We start from the raw sequence: 23,801 nt of genomic DNA on the forward strand, positions 1-23,801 counted from the left end.
GTACAGATTATGCACCAAATACTGCTTCATCAGTGTCTTTCTCTGGTGAAGTATGCAAGGCAAGAAACCTCGAACCAAACAAAGTGAAAACAAGATTTGATCTGCTCTGTCAGATGGAGCTTTAGCACTTGTTCTCTCTGAGCCTGAGCCTCTCTCTGTCCTAGCCTGCAGAATGTGAATTGTGGCTATGAACAAATGCAGATGGCTTTGAAAGGGTTTGCAGTCTGAACAGAAACTGGGGATAGGGAGTTGAGTCTGATGAGGGAAGACAAGGAATCAGTGAGCTGAGTGGGAGTGGTGTGGCACTTGGCTTGTGAGGAGCTCAAGCATTGCTGGCGTTGGGGTTGAGTCTGGCAGCTGAGAATGGGCCTAAAACAACACAGATATTGAAGGAGAGATTCACAGCAGAGTGGTGAGATTTTTACATGAATATTTCTCATCAGGATCCCCTGGTCATTGATGTCCGTCTGTCTTGGAGGGCTTTCACAACAAGACGTGGCAGAACTGCCTGCTCAAAATTAGGAGTTGCTGTATTGGTTTGTTAATGAGGGGTGGAAAGGTCAGGCCAGGAGGAGCCTTACAAGAAAAGCCGATTGCATTTGGTCGAGCAGAGCAGCCCTGTGACCAGAGACTGAAGGGCAGGGCACTGTCTCCGAGAGTTAATGGAGTGTTTGTGATGTACAGCAAATGCTCGTAGGAGCCTGAAAGTGGCCTTGAGTGCTCTGTGCGGAATGTCAGCTCTGCATTTCAGGACGCAGGCTTCTCTTCTCAGAGACAGAACTCATCTGGGAAGGTGACAAGCCTTGCTTTTATAGAAGGATTGGAGTAGCTCTGCGCTGTCAGTGTGGCACAGAGCCACGGCACATTGGAGCCTATCCCACCTCAGCCTGCCACAGCCCCTCAGAGTGCATGCTTGGAACGTATTCAGTCTGTTAGTTTTATTTTTTTCATGGTGTGTGGTGGTGGTTAAATTTCAGCTGAGGTGGATCAGTGAGAGCAGGTTGTTCCAAAGGTAAAAGGCCACCCAAGAGCTGCTGAGTGGCTCCACAGGGTTAAACTGAGTGATGATAAGCTGAAATCTGACCTCCTTCAGGCCAGCAGTGCAAATGTCCTGAGTGTATTTGTGAGAGAGACCCAGTCTGCCCTGAGCACCTCTAGCTGAAGGAGGAGGCAAGGCTGGTCAAGGGCTGGGAAGTCTGACCTGCTTTGACCACACTCAGCACCCAGATTGCCTGCTGGGGACACTGCTGTGACTCCATGAACATCTTTCTGCAATGGTCAGTGTTGAATTCACAAGCAGCACAGGTCAGACATGGGACACACCTGTCAGGAGAAGTTTAAGAATTGAGGTAGCTACACGGAGAAATTGTATTTATTGGGTAACATACACTAGTAGCATGATGCTATTATTGCCATTGATGCAAAAGCTTAATGTTGGCTTTTTTTCCCCTGGGCTTTCAAGTAAGGGCAGGTTAAGCAATGGTGTTGAGGTGCATATTAGCTTGGTGATTAATTGTCATTTATTAACTTACACTTGGAGCAGAGAGACAGGATGGGTAGAAACTCATAGTCCTTCCATAAGACTCTTTACTTTTAAAGGCAAAGTCCAAATGGTTAGTGTTTCTTATCAGAGAATCAGGCATGTCTGGTGTGAAAGGATTTGTGACTTGGACACACCAGGAGCTTATCTTCAGAGAGAAAGGCATGGCTTTTTTACCTAGGGGCAGCTAACAAGCGTCAGTTGTCCTGAGATAAAATGTAAGGACAAGAGACTTTGGTTTTAATACTGTATAAACTTGCCAAGTCAGCTAGATAGGAAGGTAGGATTTAATTTACTGTATTTACATTGTGATAAATTCACAATGCTTGGTCTTTGATATGTTTTTTCTCTAGGAATAAGTGGTATTTATTACTTACCCCCAACCATGTCTTCTTTTTTAGAATATGGAGACAAATTCAGTCCTATAGGACTCTGTATCTTCCTGAAATACAAAGAAGTGCTTTTTTTTAATACAAGGAAGAATTTTGATATACTGTTACAGTAGTAGAGTAACTTAGTTTAGAAAAAGATCACTGAAGATCATCATGTCCAATCTTACCTTGACAAAAAGTAGGCATAACTCTGAAGTTTAATCAGACACTACTTATTTAATCAACTGGTACTCTGACTCAGTTTGTGGCTTTTGATTTGGTGTAGTTGACCCTAAGGGTGACCTGTAACTTCAATGACATCATTACAACCTCTGTCCTTTTTAAGTTGAATTCTTTACTAGGTCAGTGGTCATTTTTGCCAGTGACTTAATGAGGTCAAAATGAGACCTAGAGGTTTCAGCTTGTTGTTTTGGGGTTTTTTTTCTAGCCACAGCTATATTTAAGATGAAAGATCCTTTTGGAAACCTTAGCAAATATACATTTGGCAAGGTGAACCAAAAACCAGTAATGTCAAACTATAAAAATGGTAAGCTTTCAGCCAAAGAGGCAGCAAGATAGAAACAAATAGTTTCTATGGTTTTATTAAACATTTGGACTCCCCAGTTTACTTCACAAACTGTAACTGCAGTAATTCTACATTGTCCTTTCCCAGCTGTAATTAAGGTCATAGATACCAGAGTAAATATTAATAAAAAATAAGAGCAGAATAGCAAAGGGAAACAGTAATTTTACTGTCAAGCTTTACGAATTTACGCAGGCAGAAAGGCACTTTTGCAAAATTCTTTAAGTGGTGATTCTAGGAAGACACATGCCATGAATTTTGTGGGCCTGACTGTTCAGAGTTGAATTAAAGGTTTGTGTAACAAGGATTACTTGAACTTGGATTCATTATTTACTTTTAAGACTGACTCCTGTGCTGTTCCAGATTGGGCAATATATATAGCAGAAAGAGTAAATTGAAAATACATTCCAGATACTCAAAGTAATTTTTAATATCTTGGTTTGCTTGTTAACAGTGGTTTGCTTTGATACTTTGACACAATTCATGCTGCCTTCACGTGTATTAATACATCCGGTATCTTAGGATGTTAACCAAGAATTTCATTTTGATTTACGCTTATAGCCGTCGCTCTGGACAGTATACAATGAACCATGACCATTCCAAGAAGATCCCCGATGGAGCATCATTTGACCGCTCAGGATCCCAGGACTCCTTGGATGAACTGTCTATGGATGACTACTGGAAAGAACTTGAAAACATCCACGAAACCAGAGGAAATAATCACGAGGAACGAGTAGCACTTGTAGTGAAAGAGCCAGATGGTAATGAAATCCGTTCTGTCAATGTTCATCAGTTTGCTGATTTAGGGATTTTTCTTCAAGTCTTATTTCAAGAGATGGCACCCACCTAACACAGATCAAAAAAGGAGGTCACTCCTGAACATCTGCTTTGAAAATTCTGTTGCCTCTGATGCATATCCCCAGAAACAGGCAGTCCTCTGAAAGAGAGTTTTATCAGAGACAAGTAAAAGGCTGGTTTTCCTTTGAATGGTGTTTGCAGAATATCACAAAGGTGCCTGTACTTGCAAATCACAACAATTGAAGCTTTATTTGCAGTTTGCTGTTGAACTAACTTACCCTTTCGCTCTTTGTGTATGTTGTTCGTTATTGTAGCTATTGTGGATAGAAACTTCACGCTTTAGAAGACAAGCCAATGATTAACCGGTTTAAGTTTAGTGAGTAACTTTCTACACTTGTAACTATTGTGATTGTTCAGTTGTTCTATTTTTGTTTCTCCGAAGCATAAATTATGGGCCACTCCTTGGGACATGGATTTAGAGGTCAGGCAATGTTTTTTGTTTTTTTTTTTGGTTAGATAAAAACAGGAGAAATGTCCTTAATTCCAGTTTTCTCTCAAAAATTATTTTTTAACAATGCAGTGTCTGAGTCTCTCCCATTCTTACAAGAGACCCACAGTCTCAGTAAATTAAAATGTGAATTTGGCATTTTGGTATGGCCTCCACATAAGTGAGAAGAATGTGCTCCATGAGCTTTCAAAGGGATTTGCACTTCTGCCTCCCTAAGCACTTTGAAAAGTCACTGCTCTGAAGAGCATAGCAACGTGGCCCCTGGAGAAAGCAGCAAGGTTCCCAATCCTTGTGACTAGGGAGTTATGGGGCTTTCTGACGGAGACATGGGGCTTCCTCCAGAGCAGCAGAGCCCATCATTCTGCAGTGCAGAACCTCTTCTCTTACTGCAGCTCACTGATGTGGATGTGCATTGAGGCTCTGCATCCCCAGCCCCACCATTTCCATTAGATTTATACATAGCCTTCTTCCCCCTGATTACTGCAGCTGGCTGGTGGGAAGCTGAGTGAGTCAGCACAGTTGAGTTATCAGCTTGAGCAAATGTTGCTGTGTTCTTCACCTTGTCTAATGTGTAGCACCTCTCTTGGGCATGAGTACTCCTGAGAGTGTGGGATGCTGCATCTGGCTGCTGGGCCTGCCTGGGTGGGCGCTGGCCTGAAACTCAGCCAGGCAAGGGCAAGGCAGGGGAGAGAGGAGATATACCTTGCTCACAGCTGCCCTGGAGAATGGGTGTAGCCCCTCTTTCCAGCCCTGATAACAAAACCCGAGAGTCTCGTCAGAGGCTCAGAGTTTGGCTGCACAGCTATAGCAAAATTCATACTTGAATTTTGGTGTCTGTCTTCTGGATGCTGTTACTATTAAGGTGCTCACTTGGACGTGCACTGAGCACAGTGGTAAAATGCAATCAATAGTGAAGTTGACATGCCAGCTTTGGAGTATTTTTAGATATCTGATAAATGGAAATATTGCTCGAACATTTGGGAGAGTAGTTGGCATTCAGCACAACCTCAAATGCTACAGACAGAACTTAGTGTTTTTTAGAAAATATCGTTAGGGAGATACAGATTTCAGAAACAGAAGTTTTGCCATTGGTGACAATATTTAATAGCTTTCTCTTCTTTCACGTGCAGTGATCTGTCAATAAAGGATACCTTATCAGCTCTAAGACTAAAGCAAAAATTGTTTTGTGGGCTGTCAGCTGGCTGGAGACCATGTCATGAGAACTGATGAAAAATAGCATTAAGGTGACTCATGTAGGCTGGTTTGTCCTTCATTAAATTGAGCTAGTGAAAGGCTCTAGGATTAATGTATCAAGAAAAGTGGGCAGAATAATGTCAGTACGAGAGCTAAAAAGATTGAGTATTGAACTAAAAATCAGTGAAGCAGCAATGATCTGGCTTTCAGACTTCCCCATACACATTTTTATTTAGGTACATTTATAAAATGGTATATGATTTTAATGGAAGTGCTATAGATTATTATAAAGATTGCTACATAGCAATCTGTATGGGATTAACTACTTTAAAAGCTTTGATATCATATATTAAAGCTTTTGAGGCTCTTTAGAAACAATAGCTTTTCTCCAAGTCATGACAGTGTAATTAATTCTTAATTGTGTATCCCCTTAGTACCTTTCTGTAAGTTACATTAACTATATCATGTCATTAACATCCAATGTGCTTGGCAGTAATTGAAAGCCAATGTTTGTGCCTTTTTCTCTTTGACATGCTCAGAGGGAGAACTGGAAGAGGAATGGCTGAAGGAGGCAGGTCTGTCAAATCTGTTTGGAGAGAGCTCTGGCGACTCCCTGGAGAGTGTGGTGTTTTTATCCACGCTGACCCGAACCCAGAAAGCTGCAGTGGAAAAGCGAATAGAGACTGTCACACAAACCATGAGGAAAAAAAACAAACAGCACCAGATTCCTGATGTCAGAGATATCTTCAGGCTACAAAATGACTCAAAGGGAAAAGTGAGTTCCTGTCGGTTGTTTTGTTTGATTCTGGCAGAGAGAAGAGAGGGACATGTACGGATTGGGGGAGAGCAGAGTGGCACATGGAAGGGTTTTTTCAGATTTGTGTCTAACTTCACTGATTTCCAAGGGAATTTTTCACTAAATTTTCAGGAATGGTGTTTGTCCAGATTTGACATTGCATTAAACATTTTTAGTATGTATAAAAACGTATGTATATTGGTCTCATCTTAAAGATGATGAATAAAAGGACCACTCCATGGTCAACATATTAATCTGAATTAATTTTCACACAGATGCAAAACTCGTGACAGCAATCACCCAAAGAGCTCCCAAAAGCCCACTTTTATCTTTAAGTGGTTACCTCTTACTTACTGGTGCATTTGTTTGTTTGGATTTTTGTTTTTAAAAAACAGGAATAAAAGGGACATCAACCTAACCTCCTTGGTTTTGGCTAGGTCTTTATGCCTATCACCTGGGGATGTAAGCCCCATACTAATTCTCAGGGCCTATGTGTGTATTAAACTGTGTATGGGAAGTTGCTCGAAAGGCCCCAAAGGGTCCCAGTTTCCCATCATGGGACACTGAAGAGAATTCCTCTCCCATATACAGGAAAGGGGAAGGAGGGAAATGGAGACTATGATTAGAATTCCTTTTCCATGGAGAAGGGTATGTGTCCTGTCTGCTCCCTCAGAGCACTGAGATCTTCAGCCATAAGGATGAGACCTGATGGAAGTGCATGACTGGTTTACCTGGCCTCAACTCTATCCCTTGTTCTCGCTGCTGACACTGACATTCAGTGCAGTGGTTGTGGTGGTGGAAAGCACAGTGAATTTTGAGGGGGATTTAATTTCCTCCTTCCCCCAACTGCTTCCTCTCCTTCAGCAACTCCTTCTAAACTCAGTTGAAGTTAAATGTAGTGGGGGAAGTGGTGTGTTCTGGGGGCACAACTTCCCTTTCACTGTTCTGCTTTGCCTGTGGTTGCAGAAGAGATATTAACTCCATAAAAGCTCTCTGGGATCTGATTTGTAATTGACTCTACCTAAAAATTACAAGATCTAATAGCAGAGCAATTTAGGTAAAATGCCATGTAGCTTAAAGTGTTGTAATTTCTCTTTCAAGTGTGTTATTTCAGTAAAGCACAAGAAATATTCATGTTCCGGTATGTAAGCTACCTACTGGAATTTTTGAAAATCCTATGTCACAGTGTTAGGTAGATTTTTTTCTCTTAAACTACATGTTTTGATGTTGAAGACACCACTGAGAAGTAATGCAAACAGAAAATGATTGTAGGCATTTAAGATGTGTAAAACAAATGGCTGTTTATTAAATATAGAGATATTGGGGGAAAAAAATCCTTCTAAACTTGTCTCCTTGACAGAAATAAAGTAATACAAGTATGGGTCCTCAAACTTGTACTTCATTCCTTTCTCCAAAGCAAGATAATTCTTCAGAAATCATTGCTTGTGGTTATTCACCTAATCTGTCACTGAAAGCCTGTGGTTAAGTATTAAAGAATACACTAGGGTATTTTACCGTGTCCCTCAGCCATAGAGAGGAGGAGAGAAGATCCAGCAGGCAGGAATTATGCAGCAAGATTGATTTATTTAATTATTTAACAAACTCTTTTATAGACTTTTTTCTTCATAGTCTAATTGGACAAGGATCAGCCACCCCTTGGGGGTGGTTGGCTAAAATCCTAAAACACCCATTGTTTTTCTACTATAATATTTTCTACATCCAAATATTTTTCTACTATAGTATAAACAAGGCTTCTCAATGTTGCAGGTATTTCATTGTTTACATAACTCTGCTACCTCTTCTGTGTGAGAGAAAAGTCTCTCACGGACTTAGAAAATAGCAAGAAAATCCTTGCTAGCAGCATTTCTGTATCCACAGTGAAGTACCTTCCACTACCTCCCCAGGCAACATGTCTCAGTGCTTTGTTACTCGACCATCATTAGAAAGCTTTTTATGTAACAAAAGAGGACTTGAGCCACCTGCAGCTGTATGAAGTCATTCCAGTTTAATAATAGCCTCTGAAAATCCTGTAACCTCCCTTCATCTGGAGGAAAGCAGGAGGAAAGGTAGAACAATAGTGTTGATGTAAAACATCAACACAACAATTGTGTTAATTTTTCTCCTAAATTTCCTGCCATATTCCCAAAGAGAAGCTCAACTTTTGATACCTTGACAGCTTCCCAGTCTGCTTCTGCTACTTTGTGAAAGAGAGATAATTTTCTGGGCAGTCCTGTCAACTTCTTCATCCTCTCAAGATACTTGTTTAAAAAAAAAAAAAAGGAAGTGAATATACAGATTGTGTTAATGGGAGAAATCTTTAAAACTTGTATTTGTCTTCTTGCTAAGAGTGGAGTTATAAATTGCTTGAGTAAAATACAATTAGAAATACAGAGTGCGAAACATTCATTGTTGGTTTAAGTTGCCAAAAAGTAAAAATGATATGTGGGTAAAAATGTATGTGGGTCTATGTATACCCATATATATGGGCATAGATTTTCTACATGTTCTGAAATGTTTTTGTCTATAGTAGGTGTCATCCAGTTCACAAAATGTGACACATCTTGAGACTGGGTAGGACAGCATTGTAGAAGGGAGAGGGTGGTTCAAATCCTTTCCCATTTTTCATCTCTTCAAAGTGTCCTGATTTTGCTGTTGGAAATCTGAGCTGTAAGCACAGATATTAATGTCAGGCTGCCCTGTGAAAGGGATGGGATTGCTCTCTAGGGGAGGCAACCATGTGAGCTTTTTCAAGAGAAAGGAATTTGGTCTGAGTCAGTCAAAATGTCTCCTCCAGATTCCCTTTCCCTATCCTTTCCAGTGCAAACTACAGCTTCAGGTCAGAATGCATTTTCATATTCTTTGCCCCTCTGGAAAATAAAGTCCTTCACCCACTTAGCCTTCCAGGAATAAGAGGAATTGACTTAATTACTTCTTTTTTAATTACCTAGGTTTCAGATCCCCTTAGACTTTGGCAGGGGGTTTTCTGCTGAAACACAGAGATGTGCTTTTACATACCCCTGAATTGCAGGTGTGTATTTTAATCCTGCACAGAGTCAAAGGACAACCATGCACTAGGTTTTTCTACAACCATGCACTAGGTTTTTATAGCCATGCATATTTATTATTTCTTTCATAGGTCTGTGAAGGAAGTGAACCTTCAACTGTGAGAACAAGTGAAAACAAAAATGAAACACACGATGGAACAAAAGGTAATGCCAAATTACTCTCTTCTTTATTTTATTTATTTTTCTTTTTGGTTTGTCGATGTTCAACTACACAAACTACTACATGGGTCCGTATTTTAAGTAACTTCTCAAAAAAATTAAATTGTAATGAGAAACCTGTTCTGGACTGCATTGTTGGTGTGTAGAATTTTAAGTGTGCCTGTGGGTAGTGTCCTTTGAGTCACCTGAGAAAGCCTGTTTATTATCAGGGATCATCTTATAATCAAGCTATCTGGGAGAAGTCTCCTCTTGTAGCTTATGCTCAGGCCATTTCTGATCCTTAATTTATCCCTTCTGGTCTATCTCTGCTGTACATTACAGGAAATGAAGGCCTATGCACAATCTTATCAGTGCACACAAAAGAATAAAACCAAATGGACTATAAGAAAAAAAAAAAAAAACTGGCTGGTCTGTAAGCATCAAAAAAAAGAGCGAGAACTGGCTATATATCTGTAGCTCAAATTAAAAGAAGAACAGGGATGAAAGAAAAAGGTTGTTTACCTTTTCAAGAAAAATGGAAGTGAAATAGCATTATGTGCAAGTAGGTTGTATTCAGTGGCATGTGATCACACAAGAGAGGTGCAGTACCCATGGAAGACCCTTTCCTCTCACTGCCAGGATAGTACATCACGGAAGTCCTTAGCTGATTCCATAGTTTCTGTTTTGAGCGTATGAATTCCAGTGAAAGACTTTGACAGAGCTTTCTGCTTTTCTTCAGGCCCAGTAATAAAATGGTGGCTGTCCTGCATCGTGGTAGATTTCTTCAAAATAAAGGTTGCGCTCTGTCCGTGATACCACCATATCCACCCCTGTAGGGATCAGGTTATTTACTGGCAACCATTTAAGCTTTAAGATGCTGCACTGTTATTCTGCTTTGTTTATATATTGGGTTTTTTCTTCTTCTGGAGGACTGGATAGCACATAGATGTTACATTGAACCCTACACCTGCATTAAGCAGGCAGATCAAGTTACCTGTTGTAAGTTAGTTAGCTGTGATTAAGCCACCAAATAAAGTTCTGCTTCAGTTCTAGAGTACTGACCAGTAGCATTTTGGAAAAATCGTTACTTTAGAATTAGACTTGGAAAACAGCAGTGGACGATATGGAGTGTGCATGGCAGTTGAAGTGGGAGACATGAATATAAACCAGCCCTGAATAACACCAAATTTGTGTGTTTCCAGAAGTGTTTCCCTCCTGCCCTCTCAGCAAACCTCACTCCAGTAAGAACAGTAAAAAAATTGGGAGGGCTGCCAGACTGCTGCTTCAGCACAAGGGAAGGAAGAGATGCCTGGTGCTTGTGTCAATAAACTTCACTGTAGGATTCAGAGCTGGAAAATTACCAAGCAATTATTACAGAGTTTTTATCACATCTGGTTCTTTTTTTTCCCCATGGCCCTGATGAACCCTTCAGAAATGGGAAGTTCTGAAAGGCAAATCCCATATGCTAGCTCTCCTCAGCACAGATTGTGATGTGGATGGCAAATGCAGCCTGCTTACATCCTGATACACTCCTGCTCCAGTCAACATGCTGCAGTGGGCTCTGCTCCCCAGATTGGAGCAGGAAGGAAAAATCAGTTCAATTTGCAGTCAAGCCATGGAAGTTTGGTGGTGTTAAAAGCACTGCACCTGTTTCACTGCTGTGCTGTGATCTTTCCTCCAGAATGATGAGCTAATTAGTGTTGTACAAACAGTGAATGAATTTAAGACAAAAAGTAAACAGTGCATGATATTTCAGAGGTACTAAATATTTATGAAGTCCAAATCCAAGGACACTATTTTAAAATGGAAACCCTCTTTGACACAGAAGTTGTCCCGGTTTTACCTGAAAAAATATGGGCATAATCTCGGACATTATTAAAAAAAGCTTAAATTGAGACATCTTTGAATTGTTATGGTAAAAAACTTCTTGGCCATACTCCAAAGGTGATGAGTCTGTTCCTAATGGGCTATTTGAATGCTGCATTCCCAAGTGCTTTTGCCAGGCTGAAGATGTTAGTGGTTGGCCCTTAGAGCATACCTGGGTTATGTGAACTCCACCTTGTTTCTTGACTAAATGATATATGCGAACTCACAGATAATAAGTCCCTTTGTTTCGTGTAGGTACGGAGTGTGTCTACAGGAAACAAAAAGAAAATTCAGAATCATGTATTAAGCTCTCAAAAGGCATTATTGTTTTAACAATCCGTGACACTCACTAAAGGCCTGCAAAGCTGGCAATATGTTCAATAGATACAAAAGAAAAGAAGTAATTTTCTTTGGAATCCTGTGAAAAAGAGTAAATAACTTTATTGGTTGAGACCTCTCAAGAAATAAAATGGAAATAATAAAAGATGAAAGGCTAAATACCTACTAGCTTAAATAGGGGACTAGTAAAATTCAGTTCATTGTGACTGCAGTTGTTTCTCTGAACATAGGATTAGCTACAGGGGAAGAATAATAGATAAAACCTCTGTATAAGGACAGCTCCAAAGCATAACTATCTAGAGAGTGGATGAAGGAATTGTGTGTACCATGTGTAATATGAGGCTAAAGAGCAGTAATATTTGCTTATTGATAGGGGAAAAAACTGAAATCTGGTGGTTTTTAATTAAAGAGTTCAGTTTTGCTTATTATTTTACATGATAAATGAGGATCCTATAGCCAAAGTAACAGTGTCAGTGAAATGATTATGAAGCTTTTATTTTCAATTTATAACCACCTATGAATTAGCATTTTTGAGAAGTGCTTTGTCCGTCAAAGAAAAAATCATTCTACCTTTTCAATTGTAAATTAAGATCTGTCAGCTTAGCTTCATTGGTGTATACTCGAGATTCCCTAGCAAGGCTAGGACATAGCACGATTGACACTTGCAATGTTTCCTTGTGTTGTTCCTGAAAAAAACCCATCATTTTATGTACTCTTTAAATAGCTCTGTGAACTAAGGGAAGGGTACAGAACTCATGTAAAATACGGTTTTCACATCCTCATAGACAATATTTACATTTTTCTGTATCACACTTACATTTCTCTCATTAAATATTGCATGTGGTGGGCAGGTTGGCAGAACACCAAGGCTACTTCCTCTTACAGCTGCTGCCTAGTTCAGGAATGTACAACAATGGGAGCAAGGCTTTACAACCAGGAAGAAATTCCCCACAACGGCAGCATTTCCAGATCTTTAAAATGTGCAGAGCATTACCGAGACATCTGCTTTACATGACACCTTCGTATGACCAGAGGACTGAAATAGGAGCTACTGCTTTTTTGTTTGTTAACATCAGATCCCTCCTAGACTGGTAGGGAGTATGTAGGTCAGGTATAGGCCACATTAGCATGACAAAAGTTTTGGAGGGACGGGAAAGTGTTTTCATTCAGTTCGGATGCATTAAACAGTTTACGTGATATATAGGGATGTATGCACAGGGAGGCCAAGGATCAGAGTCAGGGATGAATTTGACCTTGGATATGTTTGCTTACTGAGGACTCAGATATCTCTTTACCAAAAGGAGCAGCTCTACTTTCAAGATCAGCTTAATCTTTAGCATATGCCCTAGGCATTTTGGGATCTGTGAAAAGTAAGCAGAAGCCACTCTGGAAAAAACAAGGGATGAGTAACACACTCAACCGGCAGAATTGGAAAATGTTCTGTTCTACTTCTCACAGCATTGCTTGGTTGTAAGTAGAGTCAAATTATTAACTCAAATCCACCTCCTCTCTCTGAAAGTGTCTCAGCTTAGGTAAGTACTTTGACGTGGGAGTGGTTGTGTAAAGCACTGTGCCTAACCAGAAAGTGGCTGTGGTGGCTTCAGCCATTTGCATGTCTATCAAGTCCCCTGAGTTTGGCCCTGGCTGACTGAGGTTATTTTCAGGACTCACTCTAAAGAATGTCAGAGAATAGTTTTGTGTCTTTTAATAAGATACAGATATAATTTAGAAAAAATGTTGAGTTGCTGTAATTTTTTTTAAACTTCTTGCTTCATACGTCGTTTGGATTGCACGCTTTCAGCTCAGTTCTTTTACAGACCTGATACTGTCGGTGTAGAGCAGCACTTCCCTGACTCCTCCTCTTAATCAGCCTATCTGCAGGCTTTCCCCTGCTTCAGAATCAGCTTTTGCTGTACCTGTAACTATTTTCTGGGAACTTTTTTCTGTCTTGTCATAGGGTAGTCATTCCAGGACATACAAAAATTTCCCACAACACAGAAAAAATTAGTTTATTGTATTATACAGCATTCTTACACCAAAACATATTCACTTCTCGTGTTTCTCCTTCTCAACTCATGTCCATTTGCATCCACTTTTCCTGCACTTGTGGTATATTAGTTTTGAACAGGCTGCGGTCTCATGTGAGTTGGAGCCAGTGTCAGAATCATGGCTCCAGGACTTAGGGAAGTGATTCTTCTTCTGTACTCAGCACTGGAAAGGCTGCATATCGAGTTCTGTGTCCAGTTCTGAGCCCCTCAATTCAGAAAGGACATTGAGGGACTGGAGCATGTCCAGAGCAGGGTAATAAATCTGGTGAAGGGTCTACAGAGTAAGTCTTACGAGGAGTGTCTGAGGGAGCTGGGGTTGTTTAGCCTGGAGAAAAGGAGGCTCAGGAATCTTATCTGTCTTTACAACTGCCTGAAAGGAGGGTGTAGCCAGGTGGGGGTTAGTCTTTTCTCCCAGGCTACCAGCAACAGGACAAGGGGACACAGCCTCAAGCTGCACCGGGAGAGATTTAGGTTGGACATTAAGGAGAAGTTCTTCACAGAAAGGCTGATTAGATATTGGAGTGGACTGCACAGGGAGGTTGTGAAGTCCCTGGAGGTGTTTAAGGAAAGACTGGACATGGCACTTAGTGCCACGGTATAGTTGACATGGTGGTTTTTGGTCATAGGTTGGACTCAAAGGTCTTTTCTAAACTAATTTATTCTGTGACTTTACTCTTTTGCAGTACCTGAAAACCTTCTGTGATTCTGTGATGTCTTCTAAAAGGAACCTAGTCCTCGATGTATCCTTTTGGATACACATTATGAGAGGGATGGTGGAGAGACTGAAAACTTTCTTAGACTTTGATGCTTTGTAAGCATCAAAGTTAAGTAGTGTTTTTTACAATATAATTTTCCTCTTGCTTCTTTCACAATATATTTTAACTTCAGACTAAAAGCAGTGATTGATCTACTGTGAAATTGGGAAACTTCTTTTACTAAAGGCAGAACTACTTCTCCCTTTTTTGCTTCTTTAGTCCTTTAACAAAAAGTGTTCTAAATTTGTCTAGTGTTTGACTCCTTTAAGGAACAAAGAAAGAGAAGTTAGGCCATTGTTGTGTACTTAGTCCTTCCCTGTATCATGGAATCATGCCCAAACAGTTTTGAGGAATCTAGACTTCTCAGACTGAGGTGAGAACAGGAATGATGGAACAAAGATATGATATGTGTACTCCCTGTTATTCCCAGATGTTAGTTCTTTCTATTGCTTTTGAAATCTTTAACAGCAGAAAAGTTTGCTGATTTGTTTGCAGAATGTTACTTTGTCTTCAAATGTCTTTGAAGCTGGAAAGTGTTTGATGGCAAGAAACTTCTGATGCCAAAGCTCTTTGGCTCTGCAGGATTCTGGGAGTCTGCTGTTTGTTTGAGGTGGATTGCTCTATCTTTTCATAATAGATAAATAGGAGAGAAAACCCCATGTCTTGACAAAATTATTGAAGAAGACCTACAAAAGCTGAACTGTTGCCAATAGCTGAATTTTCAACTGACATAAAAAACACAGGAGCAATGACTTTGAAACCAGAAAGTCCATTGCTTGCATGGAATCAACTTCTACTTGGTTTAAAACTTACTCTCATGCACTGAGTGGTGCTTGATTGTGCTGCTGTTGATTTTTAGCTTTTTTTTAATGGTGTTTTCAGGTCCGAAGTTCAGTCTTGGAACAGATGAGCAGAAGAACCTGCTTGAAGACATGCCACCTTCAGACACTGACATCAATTTGGAGATATCATTTGCAGAACAGGCAGCTAATCTCAAAGACAGCTCAGTAGGCAAAATGTACAGAGGTGGAGGGGGTGACACTCTTCTCCCGGTAGGTGTTTTTTATTTATTTATCTTTTTTTTTTTTTTATCTAGAGGTACTGTTTGGGTGACATTTATCAGATGCTGAGTGAATTAGAGTTAAAAGAACATTGCCAAATTCAGCTTTGTAGAGATAGAGCTTCTTAAGGTAACTATTTTTGGAAATAGTATGCTCAATAACATGAAAATAACTACTTTTATGCCTATTTATGTACTTGTCTGTCTGGCAAAATGCACTCTATATGTAAGAATAATGAACTGCCAATATTAAGCTGGAATAGTGGCTTAGTGGTAGTTGTACATAAGCTGTGTCCTTGCTTCATCTGTTTACAGCCCCTTTTTGTTATCTGAGATGAGATGCTTTACTTCTAATAAAAAGCTCTATTGTAATACGAAAAAGGTTGGTGGATGCCTGTAGAAACCTTATGCAGCTGTCCAGTGCAGGTAGGTGAAGGATGAGAATGAAGAAAGAATTGTTTGTAGGAGTTACAGGTCTGGAGTCAAATGGCAGGAAATTAAGGACTAATTTGAACTCAATTTTTCTTTCCAGCACTTAATAAAAGAGGCTCTTTCTGAATGAATCCATGTAAATACAAAAGAAAATAGTCCAAGGGATTTTGATGTCAATACTCAGAAATCTCTTTGAGGATCTCTCTCTGCCTAACAGTTCATGAACATGCAGCTACATATAAATACTACTACGTGTAAACTAATGACTGGTGTGAAAATTGTCTTTTTTTTTTTTCCTAACACTGTATGCAAACATGTCTGAGTAAACACAGTTTCTGAAGTAATGTTTCCCAGTTCTTCAAACACTTAATTTAGATAAGGACATGTGCAGTTCTTCAAGCAGTAATTACCCCATGTATCCTAGTTTAAACATTATAAACCAGACACTAATGGATATTTAGAGATGGATTCTGAAGTGTTTGAGTCATGTTTCTCTAATGCAGCGTATAACAAGGAGATAAAAGCTATGCTCTAACTTCTGTATATATGCATATATATATGCATAATACATACATTAGCTCTACTTCTGGCTAGGCTTGTGAAGGATTGCTCAAAGACATGGCTGTGAGATTTCTTATTCAGTTACAAAAGGAGCTGCAAAATGATAGGAAAAGGAAGGGAGTTACCTATTTAAATCTACAATTTATTGGTTGCACCTTCATCATCAGCAGCTATTTTTAAACAGGACATGTTTGTGCAAGTCAATGAAAGCTCAAGGTGGGGAACTGGCTACGTATCTACCATTTGTAAATTATGTTTATGTTTTGGTATGTGCCCTTGTAGTCATGTACCATAACCAGCAATTCATCTCTGCTATTGCTGGGTTTGTACAGGGTAAGAAAATAATTCATGAGTATAATATGTCTTTCCAAGTGGAAGAAAATCTTGTCAACCTTCCTGCTTTGAGTCATGCATGCTTAAAAGCCTGCTGGTGAGAGATGGAGTTAGAAGGCTCAATGAGTTAGGAAGTCCCTCTCCCTCACCCTTTCAACTAAATTCCTTATATTGATTTCTGCAGCCTCTGAGTATCTAGTGCAGTAGAAAGGAGCCATGATTAAGTATCCCCCTTCCCTAAGAAGAGAACCCCTTTATTATTATTTATATGGCAGCCAAATATTTTATTTTGTGTGCACAAGTACAAAGGGATTTCTGTCCCAATTGTACATGCTTAGGATTGTTCTTGGATAGCCATTTCCACCACTGTAAACTGGAAAAGGATGCAGAAGGTGGAAGGACGAGTAGATGATTGCAAGCAGGACAGATCCAGACTCTTCCTGGAGATGCCAAGTAAAAGGACAAGAGTTAATGGACACAAGTGACTAATGGGGAAATTTTGTTCTGCAAAGTAAAGACAGTCTCCATGAGAGCATTCCACACTGAAGCAGGTTCCCACAGGGGTTATTGGGAATTTTCAAAATTCATTTGAACAGCAACAACAAACAACCCAATCAGACTTTGAATTTAGCCTTGCTTTGAGCAGCAATTGAATTAGATGACCTCCAGAAGTCACTGAGAACCTAAATCTTGCTGTCATTTTAAGATCATCTGCTTTTTAACCTGTTTGGGGGATTCTCCCATGATTTAGTCAGTAACAGCAGGCTTCATGTTGAAAGGTTGTACCCTGAAGGAAGCCCAGCCTTTGAGATAAGTAATTTGTCATGACTTGGATTATTCACCCTGCTGCAAATCTCTGCTTTTAGAATTTCAGACTGCCTAAGGACAAAACAGGTACCACAAAGATTGGTGACCTAGCCCCTCAGGACATGAAGAAAGTCTATTCTTTAGCACTGATTGAATTAACTGCTCTCTATGACATACTCGGGACAGAATTCAAGCAGCAGAAAGCTGTAAAAATCAAAACCAAAGGTAAGTTGGTGTTTTGTATTCTGAACCAATTGCATCTGTTTAATCCAACAAAACAAATGTAGCTGGTTCTTTATGATTTTTCAGCAGAAAATTTATATTTAATATATAAACAGTAACATAGGCCCTGAGCAACATTTAATTTTTGCACCTTACTCAAGGCATGCTTTAAACAAGTTCAGTGACGTTATGTCTCCAGCTCTTTTTCTGTAGTTAAAACTCAAGACAGTCACTGAGCAGATAAACTAAAGAGTGGAGGGTAACTATCTTAGTAGCGTGCTGTGCAGCAAGAATTGCTCCACAGAAGTTTGTCTGTGCTGATTTATTCCCAAAGAGCATGTGCATGTGCTCTTTGTGGGTATTCCTGAAGGTAGGTGTGGCCTACTTTCACAATTGGACTTGATGATCTCAAAGGTCTATTTCAGCCAAAAAAATTATGTCATTCAGGTGAGTCTACCTGACTTTTGTGCTTTTGTTGCTGTAGGTGGGAGATGCTGGGAGCCTTTGTCACCTGTTTTCTATTCTGTCTGGCACAAACTTTCCTGTGTCATATAGGCCTTGCCCATCCAGTATTTACTTAGGCTATAATGCAGTTGTTATGCTGAATGGCATCATATAAAGTAGAAGATGTAAGCTGTTGCAGAGGAAGCAGAGGCAGCTGCAACACGTCACTTTCCTCTGCAAGCCATTGGTGCATATGTGTAATCACAGTGCTTTTCTTAGGAGCATAGAAAACATGGAAACCAATTTCATGATGCTGGAGGTTTTCAGTGCTTTGTTTGGTTTTTGTATTTTTGGCTTCTGCTAAAAGCTTTACAAGAGCTTGGAATGTGTTACCAGTTAATCACAAGCCTGCTTTGGCCAAACTCTGTTGTCAAGGTTCAGTGAATGTGACAGTGCAGTAGCTCACTTTAAATAATTGAAAGCAACAGAGAGCATAGAGAGATACACAGCAAGGTACATTAGATTCTTCAAAATATGCTCTTCACTTTACAGTAAGAGTGAACAGTTTTTTTAATGCAAAAGGCATACACAAAAACATCAACAAGACCTTGATTGCTTGAATGCATTTTCTTCTTGCAGAAGTATTTGTGCTGTCACTAATAAACAGAGACAAAGCATTTTCTTCTCTTGTATTTTGGGTCTTAGTTTTAACTGCTTCTTCTTACAAAATTAATTGTTAATTGACTTGCACTCTCAGCATTATTATCTGAATAGCAGGCATTCATAAAACGTGAATTGATTAAAAACTTTTTTAAAAGGTAAAAAAGATAGTCTAGACTCATGGCAATGTGTAGGAAATGGACAATGACATCACCTTTTCTGCCAAGCTAATCTGCTTTCTCAATGTACTGCCTTCAGTGCCTTGTTGCTCTGTCTGACCTTTACCTCTTCACCCCTGAAGTGTTGTTTGGCCAATTGATTCATACAGTGGTGGGTCTATTCACTTTGCCCTTTGTGCTTGAGTATGTGAAGATGATGAAAACATCATTCTTCTGGAAAATGCTGTGCTGTGCCCAGCCCTGCCTTTTTATTGACCTCCTGGAGTTTGTTTTTTTTCAACTACATTTCGATGGAAACTTTTATTATTGACAAGAACTTCAAGGTAATAAAGCTATGGGGTATGGATATTGCCTGTATGTATGAGTCCCTTGTATTTTATAGGTAGACTTTTTATTCTGACAGAGATACAAGAGCTTCTGGTTTGGTACTGAAATTGATCTTTCTTTGATGTATATCATATTTCCTCAAGGGCTGACAGTTGTTTTTTTAGTAATTTCATCTGTTCTGTGTTCAGTATTGGCATAGCATCATACCAAGCAGCAGTGTTTAACTACATGTATTGTTATATGCTGTTCCAGAAAAATTGCACATACAGCAATTATCAGTACTCCTGACAGAGAAGTTCTGTGTCAGCAAACTTTGGGTTAGTCATCACTAGCATAGCTTTCTTTAAATGGCCATTCACTTCTATTCAGCTGGGCCATAACACATGAAAGTCCCATTTACAAGAAGACTAAGGTTGGTTTTTCATCAGGGCTAAATTAACTGCAACAGAATTCCTTTAAAAAAAATTTAATTGCCTTAGCCCTATTGTAAAAGTTATTTTCTAACCAAGAATTAACTGTACTTTTGCTTTTTTTAAAAATGAACTTTTTGGTTTGAGTTGGTTATCTTGCTGTTCTGCCATTGTTACATAATTCAACAGCACAGGCATTTAAAAGCTGTTTTTCCAAACCTTCAAAGAGAGCACTGTTCAGAGTAACTCTGGGTGATAATTGTATTTGTCTCATTTTAGTGACCAAATTCTGCATATTTTACCCATACCATTTCCATCTTCACTATAATAACTTGCATTGAGTGATGAAGATCTGCATAGCAGGGTCATCATTACACCCATTCTGCAAACCAGAACTACACAGATGGTACATTTATGCAGTTTGTTTTACTGTGCTGCAGAATATGTGGATGGCAATTTGAAGTCAAAACAGAAGACTCCTGAGAAAGAGATGATAAATCCTTTTAGCCAGAGTGTTTTGTGTAACAGCTTGATTGACAAAGACATTAAAACACTTTAAACAAAAGGTCAATAGCTCTGAACGCATCAAATAGACTTACTGCTTCAGAAATGTGGGTTTATTCCAGTATCACATGTACTGGAAAAGATGTGGATCTCAGTTTCTTTTGCTTTATTCTTCAGACTCTGGCTTGTTTGGTGTCCCATTGTCACTTCTACTGGAACAGGATCAGAAGAAGGTCCCAGGAACCAAGATCCCACTGATTTTTCAAAAGGTACATAGGCATGAAGAAGTCAAGTTTTTACATACGTGCAAATGACAAGTACATAACATTTTGTCCTGGATTTATTTGCTTCCTGTTGCAGTTTTCAGTATAATACGCTAATCCACCCAAGTTATTGTAACTTTTACTTGCAACTTTACTTGCTAATTCAGTAAATGTGATACTTTGCATCATATCAGACATATTTTGAATTAAAGAAATAAACTCACAAGTCAGGTGGTTTTCCAGAAGACTTGTTGCTTTAGTACACAGGGGTGTGCTTTGGCCCATATCATGTCATGGTAATGGGGGAGATAATTGGAAAGATGATGGAGACCCTGGATTTACTGCCACGCATAGTATGTCTCATTTCTTGAGAAGAAAATAAACTACTGTATGTGGACCTGTCCTAAAACTGACAGAAACTCAGTGCTCTGTCATCACCATTTCAGTATATTTGTGAATGTGCTTGTTATTTTTTGAGAAACAGAAATCTCAAAGTAGTTTTGCATCATGGTCTGAAAACTACTTCTGTGTCATTCATGCCAGAAATTACTTCCTCAGAATCATAAAAACACATTCCTGGAAAAGATGCTATCTATAAACTGAGAAATCAAATTGCAAACAGTGATTGATCACTCTGCTATCCTAGCAACATCGAAAGTTCTACATAAACATTAATAGCTTATAGATGTGATTTGTTTTGCAAGGTGCAGGCATCATTTGGAATACAGTTTTACTTCAAATGAGAATATGAAAATAAGAAGTTTCCCATTTCTTCTGCCTGTACTCTGCAGTGTGTGCTTCACAGGAATAGGGGATTTATATAAAGTGCAAGAGAGCAATTTTGTTCATTCTGCTTTTTTAAATGTACCTTTTTTATCACTGAAACGAAACAAAAGCAAGTTAACAGGAAGGCTGCTTAATTAAAAATAAAAATACACCTAGTTTTTATTCCATTACGGAATTTAAATTAAAAATAGTGACATAATTTAGTCAGGGCTTTTCCAACTAGAAAATCTGATGGTAATACCAATTCATGTATCTTCATCAGAAGTTTCTGCTGGCAGTAATTCCGGTCTCTGGCCTGCAAAGAAGGCCATGCAGAGCAGCCCTGATAGAGATGAAGAGGGGATTTCCCACAGCAGAAGGTTGGTGGTGGCTGGTGGCCACCTCTTGCTGTGTGCCAAGCGGTCACTTGTGAGTGAGTGTTTGTGAAGGAGTCGTGGCTGCCAGTCGTGCCACCGGACCTTGCCTTCCCCAGAAGTGGTGCTGATGGCAGGTGACACACTGCCCACAGCATCTTTGTGCCCAGCAGATGTGAGTGGCAGCCACTGATCTGGTGTAAGCCAGGTACAGGGTGACTTGGATGGAGCCAGTTAACACTTTTTTGATTCTTTTTTAACCATGGAAAATGCACTACGGTGACACTTCAAGTGCTGTTTTCTGACTTTGTGGGGTTTTCTGTCCAATCTCTTTAATGGCATTTATCTGTTACATAAATACAGTGGTAGGTAAACTCCCATTAATTTTTGTAACTGGAAAAAACACAACTGTGTTGCATAATTTTTCTTAATCAAGAGCTGGTGCAGGAAGGCATGTAACAAAGGCACTGCCCTAGTTAAACATTGTGGGAACCATTTGTGCTAAAATTATGTCATCAGCTTTTGACGTTTACAGATCTGTTTTGAATACTCTTAAATCCATCCTTCAGTGAATACTTCTAGGCATATTGTTTAGGGAAAAAAAATTATTATATGGGTTTTAAGTATTTTTATGGAATTTCTGCAAATTTATCCATGTGAAGGGTTGCAAACTTTTGAGTTTGTTAGGAGAATGTGAGAATTTGCAAATCAGGAACTTCTTTAAAGCCTAGAAGTTCTTAGTTCTCCTCTAGTAAAGTCCTAGATATTTATGAGAATGTTACCTTAATTATTTTGATTTGGAAATTTTAACAAGGGTAGTAATTGGGATATAATTTTGAAGCCACAGTAATTTTTGAAAAGAATTCTTTGGTCTTCAGAAGAGGCTTGAAGGAGGTAAAAAGCATACAGTTTTCTTTTTTAATAAACTAGACAAACTCTCCTTTAATAGTATTCATAAAAAAGGGTAAGAACCACATTAAAGCTTTCTTCTACAACAACTGTAATCCATTTGCAAACTGTGTTTGAGCCTCTGCTTGTTACATATCTGTGTGCACAGATGCATATGCACAGAGAGAGATACAAGCATAAAGGCTCCAATATATCAGAACTGTCTGCCAGTAATTTTTAATTGGAATCTTTGTTCGTGCCAATTTTGTTTGTGTTTGACAGCTGATTGCCCAGATAGAAGAGACAACTCTGGAAACAGAAGGACTTCTTAGAATACCAGGAGTTGCGACAAGAGTAAAGGTAAAACATTGCACAGGTTATTAACATGCCCCAAAATATCTGTGGTTGCTGATTTTATTTTGTCATACAAATATATTTTAGCATCCCGTTGTTATGAAAATCTTCAAAAACAGAAAGCAAAATCTCTTTATAAAGAAAACTGAATTGTATTAGCCAGAGAAATGATCACCCAGTGTAGTTTTGGGGGGAAGACTGGAGTTCAAGTTTGAAGGAGAGTCAAATCTACATTTCAAATTCAGTTGTGCCAAAATCTCATTAATTCTTGGCATGAGCTTTCCAGCCTTTTGCTTTTTCCCTGAACCAGCTTAATCATCTGAACAGTTCATACACAGTCTTTCCACCCCAGGAGGAAGCATTTCTCTTGGCGTTGTGAGCCTTTTTTAATAGCTAGACTTAACCTGTGTTACAGGGCAAGGCAGGCAGCATGCTCTGAAGAACCTCTCACATTTATTTTTATGAACAGCAATATAACTGCTCGGCTCACTGAGCTCAATCTTGTTAGGCACGTCTGTGCACACCAACACTTCGCAGGGTGAGTGCCAATTACATGCAGACTCTTCCCCAGTATTTGCCTTAATGCAGGGAGCTAAATGCACAGTATGATTCATGCCAAGACTCAATGTGTTAAAAAGACGGTCTGAACTGGCTTTAAATTCTAAACAGAAAGGACCATTTAAGTGGATTCAGCTGTCCAAAGAAGTCTGCCAGCCTCTGTTGTGTAGAACTTGGTCCAGCTGCTGGTTCATTAGAAACAACTAAAGAAGGGAGTATTATGGAAATTGGGTTTGTTTATTTACCAGTAACTAAGATACTAATTTTTTTTTCAGTTTTCCTCCGTTCTTTAATTTCCACTTCACACTTTGCAAACTGGAGTGATTTCTTAGTGATTTTGTTTATTTGTTTGTTCTTTGATTTTATTAGCTTAATAAGATTTCCCAGGCAGTGGATCATTCACTATTCGGCTTTCATTTATTTTTAACGTCTCTATTTGCAGGAACTACTTCTTTAAATTAAGCAACAGTTTTGTTAGCAAATATGTTCTTTAACTTATTTAAATAGAAAAAATTTTAAGAAGCAAGAAATTTATCATACTAAATGACTGGAGTTTTTGCTTAATTTTCTTAAATAGGGAAAACCAGTATTTTCCTCATTATACAGTTTTATAGAAAGACACAGAAAAATACTTTGCTATCATATTCTATTGATTTTAG

The 23,801-nt window shown here is 39.1% G+C and overlaps 1 protein-coding gene across 1 annotated transcript in view; it reads left to right on the forward strand.

Annotated features, from left to right (window-relative positions):
* The window catches only part of ARHGAP18 (Rho GTPase activating protein 18), a 68,807-nt gene that overhangs the window by 26,275 nt on the left and 18,731 nt on the right, over positions 1-23,801 (forward strand). The window contains exons 2-8 of the mRNA XM_082302106.1: positions 3,056-3,255; positions 5,534-5,769; positions 8,927-8,999; positions 14,884-15,053; positions 17,254-17,419; positions 20,118-20,209; positions 22,513-22,590. Coding sequence (XP_082158232.1) covers positions 3,056-3,255; positions 5,534-5,769; positions 8,927-8,999; positions 14,884-15,053; positions 17,254-17,419; positions 20,118-20,209; positions 22,513-22,590 — 1,015 coding nt within the window. The remainder of the gene's footprint in view (positions 1-3,055; positions 3,256-5,533; positions 5,770-8,926; positions 9,000-14,883; positions 15,054-17,253; positions 17,420-20,117; positions 20,210-22,512; positions 22,591-23,801) is intronic.

The sequence above is a fragment of the Coloeus monedula genome, assembly GCF_965178545.1.
Source record: "Coloeus monedula genome assembly, chromosome: 2".
Taxonomy (NCBI): Eukaryota; Metazoa; Chordata; class Aves; order Passeriformes; family Corvidae; genus Coloeus; species Coloeus monedula.